General features: G+C 48.2%; 1 protein-coding gene across 4 annotated transcripts in view; it reads right to left on the bottom strand.

The window, feature by feature from the left end:
- The window catches only part of ar (androgen receptor), a 549,391-nt gene that overhangs the window by 219,135 nt on the left and 312,476 nt on the right, over positions 1-17,780 (bottom strand). For all 4 annotated transcript variants that reach the window (XM_072505808.1, XM_072505809.1, XM_072505807.1 and 1 more), the window contains exon 3: positions 5,896-6,012. In XM_072505808.1, coding sequence (XP_072361909.1) covers positions 5,896-6,012 — 117 coding nt within the window. The remainder of the gene's footprint in view (positions 1-5,895; positions 6,013-17,780) is intronic.

The following is a 17,780-nucleotide window of genomic DNA, read 5'->3' as shown; positions in this document are numbered from 1 at the left end:
GGGTCGGCAGAGTGGCAGGGGGTAATGAGGGGACAGAAGGAGCATCAGGTGTCGCTCTATGCTGATGACCTCTTGCTGTATGTTTTGGATCCTTTGGAGAGTATGGGAAGGATTATGGGCCTGTTGGGGAGGTTTGAAGGGTTCTCGGGATACAAGCTGAATGTAGGGAAAACCGAGGTATTCCCGGTGAATGAGCTGGCACAGTGGGCTAATTTAGCGGGATGCCATTTACGGTAGCGATGGATAGGTTTCGGTACTTGGGGATTCAGGTAGCGAGAGAATGGACGGGGCTCCATAAGTGGAACTTAGCGAAGCTGCTGGAGGAGGCCAGGGAGGATCTTAAGAGGTGGGATACACTGCACTTAACGTTGGCGGGGAGGGTCCAAGTGGTGAAAATGAATATTCTGCCGAGGTTCTTGTTTATCTTTCAGGCTCTTCCTATCTTTATACCAAAGGCCTTTTTTCGGAAGTGCACACAATCATCTCTGACTTTGTATGGGCATGAATATGCCAAGGGTGGGGAGGACCCTGCTACAGAGGCACAGGCAGCAGGGGGGTTGGCGTTGCCAAACTTGCTTCATTATTATTGGGCGGCGAATGTGGACAAGGTGCGGCGGTGGTGGGAAGGAGAAGGGGTAGAGTGGGTTAGGATGGAGGAGGAATCTTGTAAGGGGTCTAGTTTGAGGGCTATGGTGATGGCAGTATTGCCAATGGCTCGGAGTAGGTATTTAGAGAGCCCAGTGGTGCAGTCCATGGTGAAGATATGGAATCAGCCAAGGGGGCATTTTCGGGTGGAAGGGATGTCGGTGCTAACGATGCTGTGCAAGAATCATGGGTTTGAGATGGGGGAAGATGGATAGTGTATACAGGAGGTGGAGGGAAGTGGGGCTGGTCAAGGTGAGGGATTTGTATTTGGAGGAAGGGTTCGCCAGTCTGGAGGAGCTAAGGGAGAGCTGCAGAGGGGTAGCGAGATCAGGTATCTACAGGTTAGGGACCTTGCACGAAAGGTCTGGAAGGGGTTCCCTAGACTGCCGGAATACACCCTGCTGGAGCAACTGCTGCTTCCGGATGTGGAAGGGGAGGGAAGGATTGGGGATATATACAAGTGGCTGGGGGGCGATAGTCGTGGTGACTCTTCGGATCTGGGGCCAGTGGAGGAGGCATGTAGGGGAGGTAAGAGCATCGGTGTGGACCCCAATCTGCGGCAACCACCGATTTGCCCCAGGGAACATGGGGGGGGGGGGTATCGACTGTGGAAGAGGGCAGGGATTGTGAGGATGGGGATCTGTACCTGGAAGGGAGTTTTCCGAGCATGAGGGCGCTGGAGGAGAAGTTTGGGCTGGCGAGGGGGAGCGATTTTAGAAACTTACAGGTGTGGGATTTTGTATGCAGACTGGCGCCGTCCTTCCCACGTCTCCCGCCGAAGGGGAGGCAGGACAGGGTAGTCTCTAGGGGAGAGGTAGGAGAGGGGAGAGTCTCAGACGTCTACAAGGAACGAATGGGAGCTGAGGATACGCAGACCGAGGACCTGAAGATTAAGTGGGAAGAGGAACTCGGGGGGAAGAGGGGAAGATGGAGGACGGTATCTGGGCAGAAGCCCTGAGAAGAGTAAACACGACTGCAACATGCGCCAGGCCCTGATCCAGTTTAAGGTCGTGCACCGGGCCTACATGACGGTGGCCCGGATGAGCAAATTCTTCGGGCTGGAGGACAAGTGTGCTAGATAAGCCGGATGGCCGGCTAACCATGTACACATGTTCTGGTTGTGCCCTAAACTCAGGGGGTATTGGCAGGGATTCACAGATGTCATGTCCCGGGTATTGAAAACTGGGGTTGGAATGAGCCCTGAGGTGGCAACCTTTGTGGTTTCGGAGGACCCGGGAGTCCAGGAAGAGAGAGAAGCCGACGTTCTGCCCTTTGCTTCCCTGGTAGACCGGCGACGAATACTGTTAGCATAGAGGGACTCAAAGCCCCCCGAGGGCTGAGGTATGGCTATCGGACATGGCGAGCTTTCTTGGCCGAGAGAAAGTCAAGTTCGTCTTGAGAGGCTCGCTATTAGGGTTTGCCCGAAGGTGGCAGCCATTTATTGACTTCTTCGCAGAGGAGTAAGCGTCAGCGGGGGAGGGGGGGGGGGGGCAGGGTACAGTAGAGTAGAGTAGGGGGATGTTGAGGCAGGTCAGTGGCTTGCACTATGTTTAATTTGTGTCAACTTCTTTTTTTTGTACTGTACAATGTCACTTTTTCTATATGCCTAAAATCCTCAATAAATTAGTTTGTTTAAAAAAAAAGTGGCTGAGAGAGCAAGGAGGCGGGTGGTGAAGATCAAGGAGAAATAGGAAGCGGAGTTGGGAATGGAGATCAATTGGGGAGTATGGAGTGAGGCAATGCGAAGGGTAAAGGGGACCTCCTCTTGTGCAAGGATGAACCTGATACAGTTTAAGGTGGTGCACAGGGTGCATATGACTCGGGCGGGAATGAGTGGGTCCTTTCAGGGGGTAGCAGATGAGTGTGAGAGGTGTGGGTGGGGGCCAGTGAATCATGCGCACATGTTTTGGGGTTGTGAAAAATTGGGAAGATTCTGGGCGGGAGTGTTCGCGGTCTTAGCCAGGATAGTGGAGGAGGGAGGGGACCCGGACCCTTTGGTGGCGATATTTGGGGTTTCAGAGAAGCCGGAGCTCATGGAGAGGAGGAAGGCCGATGTCTTGGCCTTCGCCTCTTTGATTGAACGCCGACGAATTTTGCTGGAGTGGCGGTCGGCATCGCCACCGGGGGTAGCAGCATGGTTTGGTGACCTGTATGACTTCCTGCGGTTAGAGAAGATAAAGTATGAGTTAAGGGCTCAGCAGGGGAGTTTGAGAAAAGGTGGGGCATGTTTGTGACCGTGTTTGAGGAGCTGTTTGTCGCATGTGGGTGGGGGTGGGGGGTGAAAAAGGAGAAAAATCTGTACAAACTGTATAGTTGACTGTTGGGAAGAATGTTTCCCGGGGTGTTTATTTGCTGTAACCTACTTTGATACAAGTTTGAATAAAAAGCGTTTAAATCAAAAAGAATCTGAAACAAAAACAGAAAGTACTGGACAATCTCAGCAGGTCTGACAGCATCTGTGGAGAGAAAAGGGAAATAACATTTTGAGTCTGGATGATTCTTTTTCAAAGCACAGATGCTGTCAGACCTGCTGAGATTGTCCAGTATTTTCTGCTTTTGTGACAAAAATATGTGTTCCTCATGCCACAATCAATGTTAATTTAACATATCAGGGTCAATTCTACACAAAGTAATTGTTTTCAATCTGTTCCAATTGTCAATGTTGACGTGTATAAATTAGCAACAAGAAACAGAGACACAGACAAATCCCTTTATATATATATATATTTTTTTTAAAAATTCTTTATTCTCCTTTTTCACATTTTCTCCCAAATTTACACCTACCACTTTAGAAATTACCCCCTAAAAACCTCCTTCCAATAATCCTCTGGCTTTGGACATGACCAAAACATATGAACGTGATTAGCGGGGAACCCCCCCGCAATGTTCACACACATCTTCTACTCCTTCAAAGAATCGGCTCATCCTCGCCCTCGTGAGGTGCGCTCTGTATACCACCTTCAGCTGTATCAGCCCCAACCTCGCGTACGAGGTGGAGACATTCACTTTCCGGAGCACCTCACACCAGAACCTCTCCTCCATATCCTCTCCCAACTCTTCCTCCCACTTTGCTTTGATCCCTTCCAGTTGTGCCTTCTCCTCTTCCAACATAGCCCCGTAAACCGCTGACACTACCCCCTTCTCCAGTCCCCCTGTCGTCAGCACCGCCTCCAGCAATGTGGAGGCTGGCTCCACCAGGAAGCCCTGTATCTCCTTTCTGGCAAAATCTTGAACCTGCATGTGTCTAAACATTTCCCCCTGCTCTAGCCCATACTTCGCTTCCAGCTCCTTCAGTCCTGCAAACCGACCCCTAAGAAACGCATCTTTTAGTGTCTTAATCCCCTTCTCCTCCCATTTCCGAAAATTTCCACCCCACCTCCCTGGCTCAAATCTGTAGCTCCCCCGAATCGGCATTTCCCTTGACCCTGCCCCCAATCCGAAGTGTTGCCGAAACTGCCTCCAAATTCTTAATAAAGCTATTATTACCGGCCTTCCTGAGTACTTCCCCGGGGCTATCAGAAACGGCGCTGTTGCTAGTGCTTTCAATCCCGACCCCCTGCACAAACTCTCCTCCATTCCGACCCACTGGGAATCAACCCCTCTAACCCAGCTCCGCACCTTCTCCACATTCGCCGCCCAGTAGTAATACATCAGGTTCGGATGACCCAAACCTACTGCCTGCCTTCCCCTCTGTAGCAGCACCTTTCTAACTCTGGCCACCTTCCCTCCCCATATGAACGACGTAATCCTTCCCTCAATCTCTCTGAAAAAAGCCTTTGGCAGGAAAATCGGCAGGCATTGAAAAATAAACAGAAATCGCGGCAACACGTTCATTTTAACCGCCTGTACCCGACCCGCCAGTGACAGAGGGAGACCATCCCACTTTGCCAGATCAGCTTTCACTCTCCCCACCAAACTAGAAATGTTGTACCTGCGGAGACACCCCCCCGCCCCCCCCCCCCCCCCCACTCCCGGGCAACCTGCACCCCCAGGTACCTAATGTGAGTCCCTGCCCTACGGAAAGCCCCCCCAACCCTGCCCCCACCCCCGGCCGAGACACCACAAAATACGCACTCTTGTCTCAATTTAGTTTGTACCCCGAGAAAAACCCAAACACTCAAAGCAGCTCCAATATTCCCCCTATCGACACACTTGGTTCCGACAAGTATAACAGTAAGTCATCGGCATAGAAGGACACTCTATGCTCTATCCCCCTCTCCGCTCTATTCCTTTCCATACCCCCGAACTTCTTAATGTGATGGCCAACGGTTCAATCGCGAGTGCAAACAGCAGGGGGGGGGGGGGGGGGCATAGGACATCCCTGCCTAGTCCCACGGTGGAGAGAAAGGTATCTCGAGCTGATGTTGTTTGTGCGAACACTCGCCCTCGGCTCCTTATATAGTAGCTTTACCCAGTTCATAAATTTTGGTCCAATCCCAAACCACTCCAGAACTGCCATCAAGTACCCCCATTCTACCCGGTCAAATGCCTTCTCAGCGTCCAATGCCACAACCACCTTTGTTTCCTTCCCCTCTGCCGGTGCCATAATGACGTTTAATACCCTTCTAATGTTTGAAAAGAGCTGCCTCCCTCTCACAAACCCCGTCTGATCTTCACCTATCACCTTCGGGAGGCACTCCTCCAGCCTACCCGCCAGTACCTTCGCCAATACTTTTGCGTCCACATTCAGAAGTGATATGGGCCTATACGACCCACACTCGTCGGATCCTTATTTTTTTTTGCAACAGGGAAATCCATTTATATTTATATTTAGAGGATGGTATAGCAGTAATGTCACTGGATTAGTAATCAAGAGACCCAGGCTTTGAGGACATTGATTTAAATCCTACCACGGCCGCTGGTGGAATATAAATTTCAAATAATATAAAAAACAAATCTGGAATTGAAAACTGGTCTCATAAATAGTGACCATGAAGTCATTGTCAATTGTAAAAACCCATCTTTAGGGAAGGAAATCTGCCATCCTCATCTGGTCTGGTCTACATGTGACGCCAGACCCGCAGCAATGTGATGACTCTTAACTACCCTCTGAAATGGCCAAGCAAGCCACTCAGTTCCAGAGAAATTAGGGAGTGGAAACAAATGCTGGCCTCGGGGCAGTATCCCATGAAAGAATAAAGAAAAAAAAAATCCAACATTATGCGAAAACACAGTAGCAAATGCGTCCTTTCTAATTACAATTTTTCAACCATCTAACCTTTAATTCAAAACTGTGGAAATGTTTCTTACCTCCAAGCGTCATTCCAGCTGCAAAGCACTTTCTCAGACGACATGATGGACAGTTTTTTCTCCGTACTTTATCGATTGTGCAATCATTTCTGCTAGCACACAGGAACTTGTGTTTTCCTAGAAGAAATCAAATAAATGTTGTAGTAGGATACAAAATTTTGTGATCTATTGATTAAAATAGCACAAGTAAATTAGGCAGCATAACTCGAAGAAAATGGTGCGTGAGATCTAAATTTGAGATCCCAGAAACCTGAGATAGGGATTACAATGTCCTTGTCCATTGACTGCAATGCAGGCAGCACACAAACTTTGTGCTGCTTGTTGCTTCAATGTACAACTGGTGCTAACAATGCTGTTGATTAGTCTGAGCAGGTCACTATCATTAGTGCAAAGTGCGAGCAAAAGTCAAAGCTAGTCTGCATCTTGTAAAGGGAAGATGTACCGTGTCTGAAGTAAGTGCTCGCACCCCTGTTGGAGCTGAATCTGTCCTGGGAAAGACAGAAGAATACCACACCATAGAAGAGAGGGGGCACCAAGATTTTCAGGCACCACACTGGAAGCCATGGTAGAGATGGTGTAAAGAAGCAGAGAGATCCTCAATCCACAGGGGGCCATTCGGGAGTGGCTGAGATTCTCCGATCCGAGTTCGCCCCACCACTGCTGCTTGTCAGAACGGAGAATGTGGCTTCAACCAAAACTCCATCACTGCAGCGGGACCAGAGAATCCCAGTCGCGGGCGAGGTCGGAGAATTCTGGCCAGTATGTGCAGTTATCCATCCCTGTAGGTCAATGCCAAGAATCAAGCTCCGAGGACCAGGATGTTTTCCTGCTAGATGTTCTACCCCCTCAAGCGCTGTCAAGTCAGTGAATGAATCTTTAAATGCCACATCTAACCAAATGCACCATTAGCCTCAGCAACTATTTATTTCACCATTGCTCCATCAACCTTTAACAGGACTTATACCTGACACTCTACAATGAGGTTTTGGCATTTTGTACAAATCTTAAATAATTAGCTAACTTCTATCTTTTTGTGTTGAAAAGAATTGCAGTTCGCCTACCGCGGCAACCGATCCACAGCAGATGCTATCTCTCTGGCCCTACAATCAACTCTCGAACATCTCAACGCCAAGGATACCTACATCAGACTGCTGTTCATAGACTACAGCTCCACCTTCAACAACATTATCCCAACAAGACTAAGAACCAAGCTCTGCAACCTTTGACTTCACCCTTCCCTGTGCAGTGGGATCCTTGACTTCCTCACCAAAAGACCACAATCTGTCAGGATAGATAACAACACCTCCTCCACAATAGTCCTCAACACCTGAGCCTTGCAAGGATGTGTGCTCAGTGCTCTACTGTACTCCCTATACACACACGACTGCGCGGCGAGATTCAACTCCAATTCAATCTATAAGTTTGCAGATGATACGACTGTGGTTGGTCGTATCTCAAACAACAACGAATCAGATTACAGAAGGGAGATAGACCATTTGGTTGCATGGTGTATCGAAAACAATCTCTCTCTAAATGTTTGAAAGACCAAGGAACTGATCATCGACTTCAGGAAGCGTAGCATGACACCCCTCCCCCCTACATCAATAGGTCTGAATGAGAGATGGTCGATAGCTTTAAGTTCCTGGGGGTCACCATTACCAACAGTCTGTCCTGGTCCACTCTCATTGATGCAACAGTCAAGAAAGCCCAACAACGTCTCTACTTCCTACGGAAGCTAAAGAAATTCAGCATGTCTGCATCGACTCTCACAAACTTCTCCAGATGTGCCATAGAGAACATCCTATCCGGCTACATCACAGCTTGGTATGGCAACTGCTCGGCCCAAGATCGCAAGAAACTGCAGAGTGCGGTAAACTCAGCCCAACGCTTCACACAAGCTTACCATCCTCCCATTGATTCTGTATACACCACCCGCTGCCTCAGAAAGGCAGACAGCATTGTCAGAGTTGCCTCACACCCAGGCTTTGCCCTCTTCCAGACCCTTCCATCAGGCAGAAGGTACAGAAGTCTGAAGACCCGCACATCCAGACACAAGGACAGTTTCTTCCCCACAGTTACTAGTCTCCTCAACGACTCTCCCTTGGACTGATCTGTTCCCTGTAAGAACATTATTCACAACGTCCTATGCTGCTCTTGTTTGGCCTTGTTCAGCACTGTAACCAATCACTATTTGTTGATGTACCACTGTCAATGTACTCTGTCGATTATTCTTTTGTCTACTGTGTACGTTGCCTTGGCTGCAGAAAAATACTTTTCACTGTACTTCGGTACATGTGACAATAAATATCAATCGATCAATCAACCAAAGTGATTTGCAATTACCATAAAATATATTTGGATGTTATGTGACACTGGATTGGAATTGATTTGTTTGTCACGTGTACCGAGGTGCAATGGAAAGTATTTTTCTGTGAGCAGCTGAAACAGATCATTAAGTATATGAAAATAAAATAAAATAAAAATAAAGGGCGGGATTCTCCGACCCCCCGCCGGGTCGGAGAATCGCCGGGGGCTGGCGTGAACCCCGCCCCTGCCGGTTGCCGAATTCTCCGGCACCGGATATTCGGCGGGGGTGGGAATCGCGCCGCGCCGGTTCACGGGCCCTCCCCCCGCAATTCTCCGGCCCGCGATGGGCCGAAGTCCCGCTGCTGGAATGCCTGTCTCGCCGATGAGAATCAAACCACCTCTCTTACCGGCGGGACAAGGCGGCGCGGACGGGCTCCGGGGGCCTGGGGGGGGGCACGGGGCGATCTGGCCCCAAGGGGTGCCCCCACGGTGGCCTGGCCTTCGATCGGGGCCCACCGATCCGCGGGCGGGCCTGTGCCATGGGGGCACTCTTTTCCTTCCGCCTTCGCCATGGTCTCCACTATGGCGGAGGCGGAAGAGACCCACTCCACTGCGCATGCACGGGGATGCCGTGAGCGGCCGCTGACGCTCCCGCGCATGGGCCGCACGGCAAAGTCATTTACGCGCCAGCTGGTGGGGCACCAAAGGCCTTTCCCGCCAGCTGGCGGGGCGGAAATCAGTCTGGCGCAGGCCTAGGCCCTCAAGGTGAGGGCTCGGCCCCTTTTCCACACCTTTGCGGCAGTGCGATGCCGGACTGATTCGCGACGTTTTTGGCGCCGGTTGGCGGACATCGCGCCGATTGCGGAGAATCACGCCCAAACTGTTTAATAGGGCAACACAAGGTACACAATGTAAATACATAGAAACCGGCATCAGGTGAAACATACAGGAGTGTAGTATTAATCAGGTCAGTCCATAAGAGGGTAGTTTAGGAGTCTGGTAACAGCGGGGAAAAAGCTGTTTTTGAATCTGTTCGTGCATGTTCTGAGCCTTTTGTGTCTCCTGCCCGATGGAAGAAGTTGGAAGAGTGAGTAAGCCGGGTGGGGGGGGCTCTTTGATTATGTTGCCCGCTTTCCCCAGGCAGCGGGAGGTGTAGATGGTGTTATGGGCAAGGCGTTTTCAGAACCCCAAAATGTATCATGGAGTTCAACCAACCTCTCCCTTTAATGGATTTGTTGCTTTTCCTAGCACACGGCTTGTTCCCTAGGTGTGGGATTACAATTATGGACACGAGGGTTTTTAAACACAAAACAATGTTTATTCCATGAACTCAACTTAACATCTTAAATAAGCATTGCATCTCTTAACACCCCTTATTTAAAAGATAACTCAGAAAATAATACAACAGTAAATAATTCCTCAAAATGTTCCTTCAAACTTCCAAGAGACTTAACACCTTTAAACAGAATCACATCAGGTTAAAGGCTTTACTACTATGAGTTTAAATCACCCAAATGATCCAGAGATAGAATTTCATAGAATGTACAGTGCAGAAGGAGGCCATTCAGCCCATCGAGTCTGCACCGGCTCTTGGAAAGAGCACCCTACCCAAGGTCAACACCGCCACCCTATCCCCATAACCCAGTAGCCCCATCCAACACTAAGGGCAATTTTGGACACGAAGGGCAATTTATCATGGCCAATCCACCTAACCCGCACATCTTTGGACTGTGGGAGGAAACCGGAGCACCCGGAGGAAACCCACGCACACACGGGGAGGACGTGCAGACTCCGCACAGACAGTGACCCAAGCCAGAATCGAACCTGGGACCCTGGAGCTGTGAAGCAATTGTGCTATCCACAAGGCTACCGTGCTGCCCAAAAATTGAATTCAAATTTCATCATCTGCCATGGTAAGATTCGACCCCGGGTCCCCAGAGAATGTGTCTCTGGATCATTAGTCTAGTGTCAATACTACTACACCACCGTCTCTCCATTAAGATAGTCTTTCATGGCAGAGATCACAGCAGATTCAGCTCACTGCAAACACAGACACTCCCTAAGCTCTTTTCCTCCAAACTGCAGCTCTCTGGAAACACACAAGCTGCTTTTTCAAACCTGAAGCTCTCTGGAAACACACAGACACACACAAGCTCTTTTTCAAACTGAAACTTCAAAAAGGCTGACCTAAAACCCAGCTCCACCCACACTCTGGCATCACTGCATTTTCTTAAAGGTACATTGCGTAAACATCCATTTCTTAAAGGCATTCTCACATGACAACGGGAGGCAGGTTTGTGTGCACCTCAGCCCCATTGATGCTGACCAGCTCTTTAGTTTTGCTGGTATTGAGGGATATATTGTTGTCGTTGCACCACTCCACTAGTTTCTCTCTCTCCCGTATTCTGACCTGCCGTTATGCGAGATCTGGCCCACTATGAAAATCGCTTATTGTCACAAGTAGGCTTCAAATGAAGTTACTGTGAAAAGCCCCTGGTCGCCACATTCCGGCTTCTGTTTGGGGAGGCTGGCACGGGAATTGAACCCGCGCTGCCGGCCTTGTTCTGCTTTACAAGTCAACTGTATAGCCCACTATGTTAAACCAGCCCTATGGTCATGTCATCAGCAAACTTGTAGATGGAGTTGGAACCAAATTTTGCCAAGCAGCCGTGTGCGTACAGGGAGTATAGTGCGCAGCCTTGCGGGGCCCCGGTATTGAGGACTATCGTGGAGGAGGTGTTGTTGTTTATTCTTACTGATTGTGGTCTGTGGGTCAGAAAGTCGAGGATCCAGTTGCACAGTGAGGAGCCAAGTTCTAGGTTTTGGAGCTTTGATAAGAGCTTGGCTGGGATTATGGCGTTGAAGCCGGAGCTGTAGTCAATAAATAGGAGTCTGATGGACGAGTGCTTGTTGTCGAGATGCTTTTGGAATGAGTGTACAGCCAGGGAGATGGCATCTGCTGTGGACCGATTGCGGCTGTATGCGAATTGCAGTGGATCAAGGGACATTGCAAATGGTGGAATGTGAAGATTTTTTATAACTAAAGCACTATAAAGCACATTCTCCCAGTGTCTGCGTGGGTTTCCTCTGGGTGCCACAAGTCCCAAAAGATGTGCTTGTTACGTGAATTGCACATTCTGAATTCTCCCTCAGTGTACCCGAACAGGCGTCAGTGTGGCGATGAGGGAATTTTCACAGTAACTTCATTGAGTCACCTGCCATAAGCCTACTTATGACATTAATAAAGATTATTATTAAGGCTGGCTGAAATGCTGGCCATCTAAACTAACTCACACAATATAGCAGAAAATAAACCATGGAGTCAAAGAACAAAGAACAATACAGCACAGGAACAGGCCCTTCGGCCCTCATAGCCTATAATCGGTCATGATACCACCCTTGGCCAAAACCCTCAGCACTTCCGTCTATACCCATCATATCTATGTATTTGTCGAGATGCCATTTGAACGCTGTTAATGTACAGGCTTCCACAACCTCCCCTGGCAACTCGTTCCAGGCACTCACAACCCTCTGTGTAAAAAACCTGCCTCGCACATCTCCTCGAAACTTTGCCCCACGGACCTTAAACCTATGCTCCCTGGTGAGTGGCCCCTCCACCCTGGGATAGAGTGCCTGCTATCCACTCTACCCATGCCCCTCATAATCTTGTAGCCTCTATCAGGTCACTCATCAACCTCCGTCGTTCTGATGAAAACAGTCCAAGTATATTCAGCCTCTCCGCATAGCTAACACCCTCCAGATCAGACAACATCCTGGTAAACCTCCTCTGCACCCTCTCCAAAGCCTCCACATCCTTCTGGTAGTGTGGCAACCAGAATTGTGCACAATATTTCAAGTGCGACCGTACCAAGGTTCTATACAACTGTCGCATGACTAGTCAGTTTTTATACTCGATGCCCCGTCCAATGAAGGCAAGCATTCCGTACGCTTTCTTTCTTTTTTTTAAATTTAGAGTACCCAATTATTTTTTCTCCAATTAAGGGGCAATTTAGCCTGGCCAATCCACCTAACCTGCACATCTTTGGGTTGTGGAGGCAAAACCCATGCAAACATAAGGAGAATGTGCAAACTCCACACGGACAGTGACCCAGGGCCGGGATTCAAACCCGGGTCCTCAGTGCCGCAGTCCCAAGTGCTAACCACTGCACCACATGCCGCCCTTCCGTATGCTTTCTTGACAACTTTATCGACTTGTGTTGCCACTTTCAACGATCTATGGATCTGCACGCCCAGATCTCTCTGACTTTCTATATTCCTAAGAGTTTTGCTATTTACAATATATTTCCCCTCAATGCATTATCTCGCATTTGTCCAGATTAAACTCCATTTGCCATTTCTCTGCCCAAGTCTCCAACCTATCTATGTCCTGCTGTATCCTCTGACAATCCTCATCACTAACTGCCACTCCACCAACCTTGGTGTCTTCCGCAAACTTAATAACCAGACCAGCTACATTTTCCTCCAAATCGGTTATGTATACTACAAACAACAGAGGCCCCAGCACAGATCCCTGTCACAACCTTCCATTCAGAAAAATACTCTTCTACTGCTACCCTTTGTCTTCTGTGACTGAGCCAGTTCTGTATCCATCTTGCCACCTCACCTCTGATCCCATGTGACTTCACCTTTTGTACCAGTCTGCCATGAATCACCTTCTCAAAGGCTTTACTGAAGTCTATGTAAACAACACCCACTGCCCTCCCCTCATCAATCATCTTGTCACCCCCTTGAAACACTCGTCCCCTTCACAAACCCATGCTGTCTATCGTTAATGAGTCCATTTGTTTCCAAATAGTTATAAATCCTGTCCCTTAGAATTCTCTCCAATAATTTAGCTACTACCGACCATGACCTGCGAGAACATAATGACTGCTTCTAGAGCTCACCTTTTTTTAGGTCCACTGAAGTAAAAAATTCTTCCGATAATCTTTTCAGCTCATAAACCAATAAACATGTTTATTCAGAACCTAATTTCTGAAATATTTAGTTACAGATTTGCTTTGTTGTGATTTCCAGACTTACTGTATAAGAAATATCTTGCACTTGCACAGAAGAAATAAAATTCCATTTCTACATGGCGCGATGGTGGATTAAAGAATGGGAGAATTTTATGCCCCAAGTTGAAGCTCTGGATGAATTCCAAAGATTGCTCAGCCATAATTCCAAATAAAAATGTACGGGCTTGTAGTTCACTGAATCAGCAAACCAAAATTAAGGCCACCAATAGAACTTCACAGGTGAAAAGGTTAAGATTAAAAATTCAAGATTGAAGAAGATCCAGGAAGTGCATCAAATTTTTTAATTGTACACCAGTTTGAATAGTATTGAGACTTTTCAATAAGAACAAAGAACAAAAAAATGTACAGCACAGGAACAGGCCCTTCGGCCCTCCAAGCCCATGCCGACCATACTGCCCGACTAAACTACAATCTTCGACACTGGGTCCGTATCCCTCTATTCCCATCCTATTCATGTATTTGTCAAGATGCCCCTTAAATGTCACTATCGTCCCTGCTTCCACCACCTCCCCCGGTAGCGAGTTCCAGGCACCCACTACCCTCTGTTTAAAAAACTTGCCTCGTACATCTACTCTAAACCTTGGCCCTCTCACCTTAAACCTATGCCCCCTAGTAATTGACCCCTCCAACCTGGGGAAAAGCCTCTGACTATCCACTCTGTCTATGCCCCTCATAATTTTGTAGACCTCTATCAGGTCTCCCCTCAACCTCCTTCGTTCCAGTGAGAACAAACCAAGTTTATTCAACCGCTCCTCATAGCTAATGCCCTCCATACCAGGCAACATTCTGGTAAATCTCTTCTGCACCCTCTCTAAAGCCTCCACATCCTTCTGGTAGTGTGGCGACCAGAATTGAACACTATACTCCAAGTGTGGCCTAACTAAGTTTTATACAGCTGCAACATGACTTGCCAATTCTTATACTCAATGCCCCGGCCAATGAAGGCAAGCATGCCGTATGCCTTCTTGACTACCTTCTCCACCTGTGTTGCCCCTTTCAATGACCTGTGGACCTGTACTCCTAGATCTCTTTGACTTTCAATACTCTTGAGGGTTCTACCATTCACTGTATATTCCCTACCTGCATTAGACCTTCCAAAATGCATTACCTCACATTTGTCCGGATTAAACTCCATCTGCCATCTCTCCGCCCAAGTCTCCAAACAATCTAAATCCTGCTGTATCCTCTGACAGTCCTCATCGCTATCCGCAATTCCACCAACCTTTGTGTCGTCTGCAAACTTACTAATCAGACCAGTTACATTTTCCTCCAAATCATTTATATATACTACAAAGAGCAAAGGTCCCAGCACTGATCCCTGTGGAACACCACTGGTCACAGTCCTCCAATTAGAAAAGCATCCTTCCATTGCTACTCTCTGCCTTCTATGACCTAGCCAGTTCTGTATCCACCTTGTCAGCTCACCCCTGATCCCGTGTGACTTCACCTTTTGTACTAGTCTACCATGAAGGACCTTGTCAAAGGCCTTACTGAAGTCCATATAGACAACATCCACTGCCCTACCTGCATCAATCATCTTAGTGACCTCCTCGAAAAACTCTATCAAGTTAGTGAGACACGACCTCCCCTTCACAAAACCATGCTGCCTCTCACTAATACGTCCATTTGCTTCCAAATGGGAGTAGATCCTGTCTCGAAGAATTCTCTCCAGTAATTTCCCTACCACTGAAGTAAGGCTCACCGGCCTGTAGTTCCCTGGATTATCCTTGCTACCCTTCTTAAACAGAGTAACAACATTGGCTATTCTCCAGTCCTCCGGGACATCCCCTGAAGACAGTGAGGATCCAAAGATTTCTGTCAAGGCCTCAGCAATTTCCTCTCCAGCCTCCTTCAGTGTTCTGGGGTAGATCCCATCAGGCCCTGGGGACTTATCTACCTTAATATTTTTTAAGACACCCAACACCTCGTCTTTTTGGATCTCAATGTGACCCAGGCTATCTACACACCCTTCTCCAGACTCAACATCTACCAATTTCTTCTCTTTGGTGAATACTGATGCAAAGTATTCATTTAGTACCTCGCCCATTTCCTCTGGCTCCACACATAGATTCCCTTGCCTATCCTTCAGTGGGCCAACCCTTTCCCTGGCTACCCTCTTGCTTTTTATGTACGTGTAAAAAGTCTTGGGACTTTCCTTAACCCTATTTGCCAATGACTTTTCGTGACCCCTTCTAGCCCTCCTGACTCCTTGCTTAAGTTCCTTCCTACTTTCCCTATATTCCACGCAGGCTTCGTCTGTTCACAGCCTTTTAGCCCTGACAAATGCCTCCTTTTTCTTTTTGACGAGGCCTACAATATCTGTCGTTATCCAAGGTTCCCGAAAATTGCCGTATTTATCCTTCTTCCTCACAGGAACATGCCGGTCCTGAATTGCTTTCAACTGACACTTGAAAGCCTCCCACATGTCAGATGTTGATTTGCCCTCAAACATCCGCCCCAATCTATGTTCTTCAGTTCCTGCCTAATATTGTTATAATTAGCCTTCCCCCAATTTAGCACATTCATCCTAGGACCACTCTTATCCTTGTCCACCAGTACTTTAAAACTTACTGAATTGTGGTCACTGTTACCGAAATGCTCCCCTACTGAAACATCATTGTTTTAAGAAGCCCTCCTGGATGCTTCTTACAAACTCCGCCCCGTCTAAAACCCTGGCACTAAGTGAGTCCCAGTCAATATTGGGGAAGTTGAAGTCTCCCATCACCACAACCCTGTTGTTTTTACTCTTTTCAAAAATCTGTCTACCTATCTGCTCCTCTATCTCCCGCTGGCTGTTGGGAGGCCTGTAGTAAACCCTCAACATTGTGACTGCACCCTTCTTAGTCCTGATCTCTACCCATATAGCCTCACTGCCCTCTGAGGTGTCCTCCCGCAGTACAGCTGTGATATTCTCCCGAACCAGTAGCGCAACTCCGCCTCCCCTTTTACATCCCCCTCTATCCCGCCTGAAACATCTAAATCCTGGAACGTTTAGCTGCCAATCCTGCCCTTCCCTCAACCAGGTCTCTGTAATGGCAACAACATCATAGTTCCAAGTACTAATCCAAGCTCTAAGTTCATCTGCCTTACCCGTAATACTTCTTGCATTAAAACATATGCACTTCAGGCCACCAGACCCGCTGTGTTCAGCAACTTCTCCCTGTCTGCTCTGCCTCAGAGCCCCACTGTCCCTATTCCCTAGTTCTCCCTCAATGCTCTCACCTTCTGACCTATTGCTCCCGTGCCCACCCCCCTGCCATACTAGTTTAAACCCTCCCGTGTGACACTAGCAAACCTCGTGGCCAGGATATTTATGCCTCTCCGGTTTAGATGCAACCCGTCCTTCTTATATAGGTCACACCTGCCCCGGAAGAGCTCACAGTGGTCCAGATAACGGAAACCCTCCCTCCTACACCAGCTGTTTAGCCACGTGTTTAGCTGCTCTATCTTCCTATTTCTAGCCTCACTGGCACGTGGCACAGGGAGTAATCCCGAGATTACAACCCTCGAGGTCCTGTCTTTTAACTTTCTGCCTAGCTCCCTGAACTCCTGCTGCAGGACCTCATGCCCCTTCCTGCCTATGTCGTTAGTACCAATATGTACAACGACCTCTGCCTGTTTGCCCTCCCCCTTCAGGATGCCCTCTACCCATTCGGAGACATCCTGGACCCTGGCACCAGGGAGGCAACATACCATCCTGGAGTCTCTTTCACGTCCACAGAAGCGCCTATCTGTGCCCCTGACTATAGAGTCCCCTATTACTATTGCTCTTCTGCTCTTTGACCCTCCCTTCTGAACATCAGAGCCAGCCGTGGTGCCACTGCTCTGGCTGCTGCTGTTTTCCCCTGATAGGCTATCCCCCCCGACAGTATCCAAAGGGGTATACCTGTTCGAGAGGGGGACAACCACAGGGGATTCCTGCACTGACTGCCTGCCCTTTCTGGTGGTCACCCATTTCTCTGCCTGCACCTTGGTGTGACCACATTTACATAACTGTGACCATATTTACATAACTGACCACATTTACATACTGAAGATATTTTAGAACTAGCAAAGATCCACAAAAGATTAGCAGCGACTGTGGTTAAAATTTTGGTGGCGGGGAGGGGGGGGCTTTATACACCTTACTAAATTTGGTTTAGATTCCTTGTTGTCTACAAAACTGGCGACAAGGATAAAACTGGATTACCGCTGATGCTGCTACACCGTCGGGTAAACCGCCTCCTTTACTCTGCTGGATTAAGGTTAGAAATTTTCTTTCTTTCAAAATGCCTCTGTTTGGAAGGTTGGACGTGTTAGACTCAAGCTTAAAGGATTGGACACAGTACATGGAACGCATGCGGTACTTTTTCCGTGCGAATAATACGGAGAATGAGCGACAAACGGAAATATTGCTTACTGACTATGGTGCACATACTTATGGTGTGATTAAAAGCCGAATATATTCTTCAGCTCCGGACACTAAAACCTTTGAAGAATTGGCAACCATAGTGGACAACACTTTAATCCAAGACTTTTCATAATAGTTCAGAGATACCG

The sequence above is a fragment of the Scyliorhinus torazame genome, chromosome 5 (genome assembly GCF_047496885.1).
Source record: "Scyliorhinus torazame isolate Kashiwa2021f chromosome 5, sScyTor2.1, whole genome shotgun sequence".
Taxonomy (NCBI): Eukaryota; Metazoa; Chordata; class Chondrichthyes; order Carcharhiniformes; family Scyliorhinidae; genus Scyliorhinus; species Scyliorhinus torazame.
The sequence above is the reverse complement of the archived record's forward strand: the minus strand, read 5'-3'. Positions and strand labels throughout refer to the sequence as shown.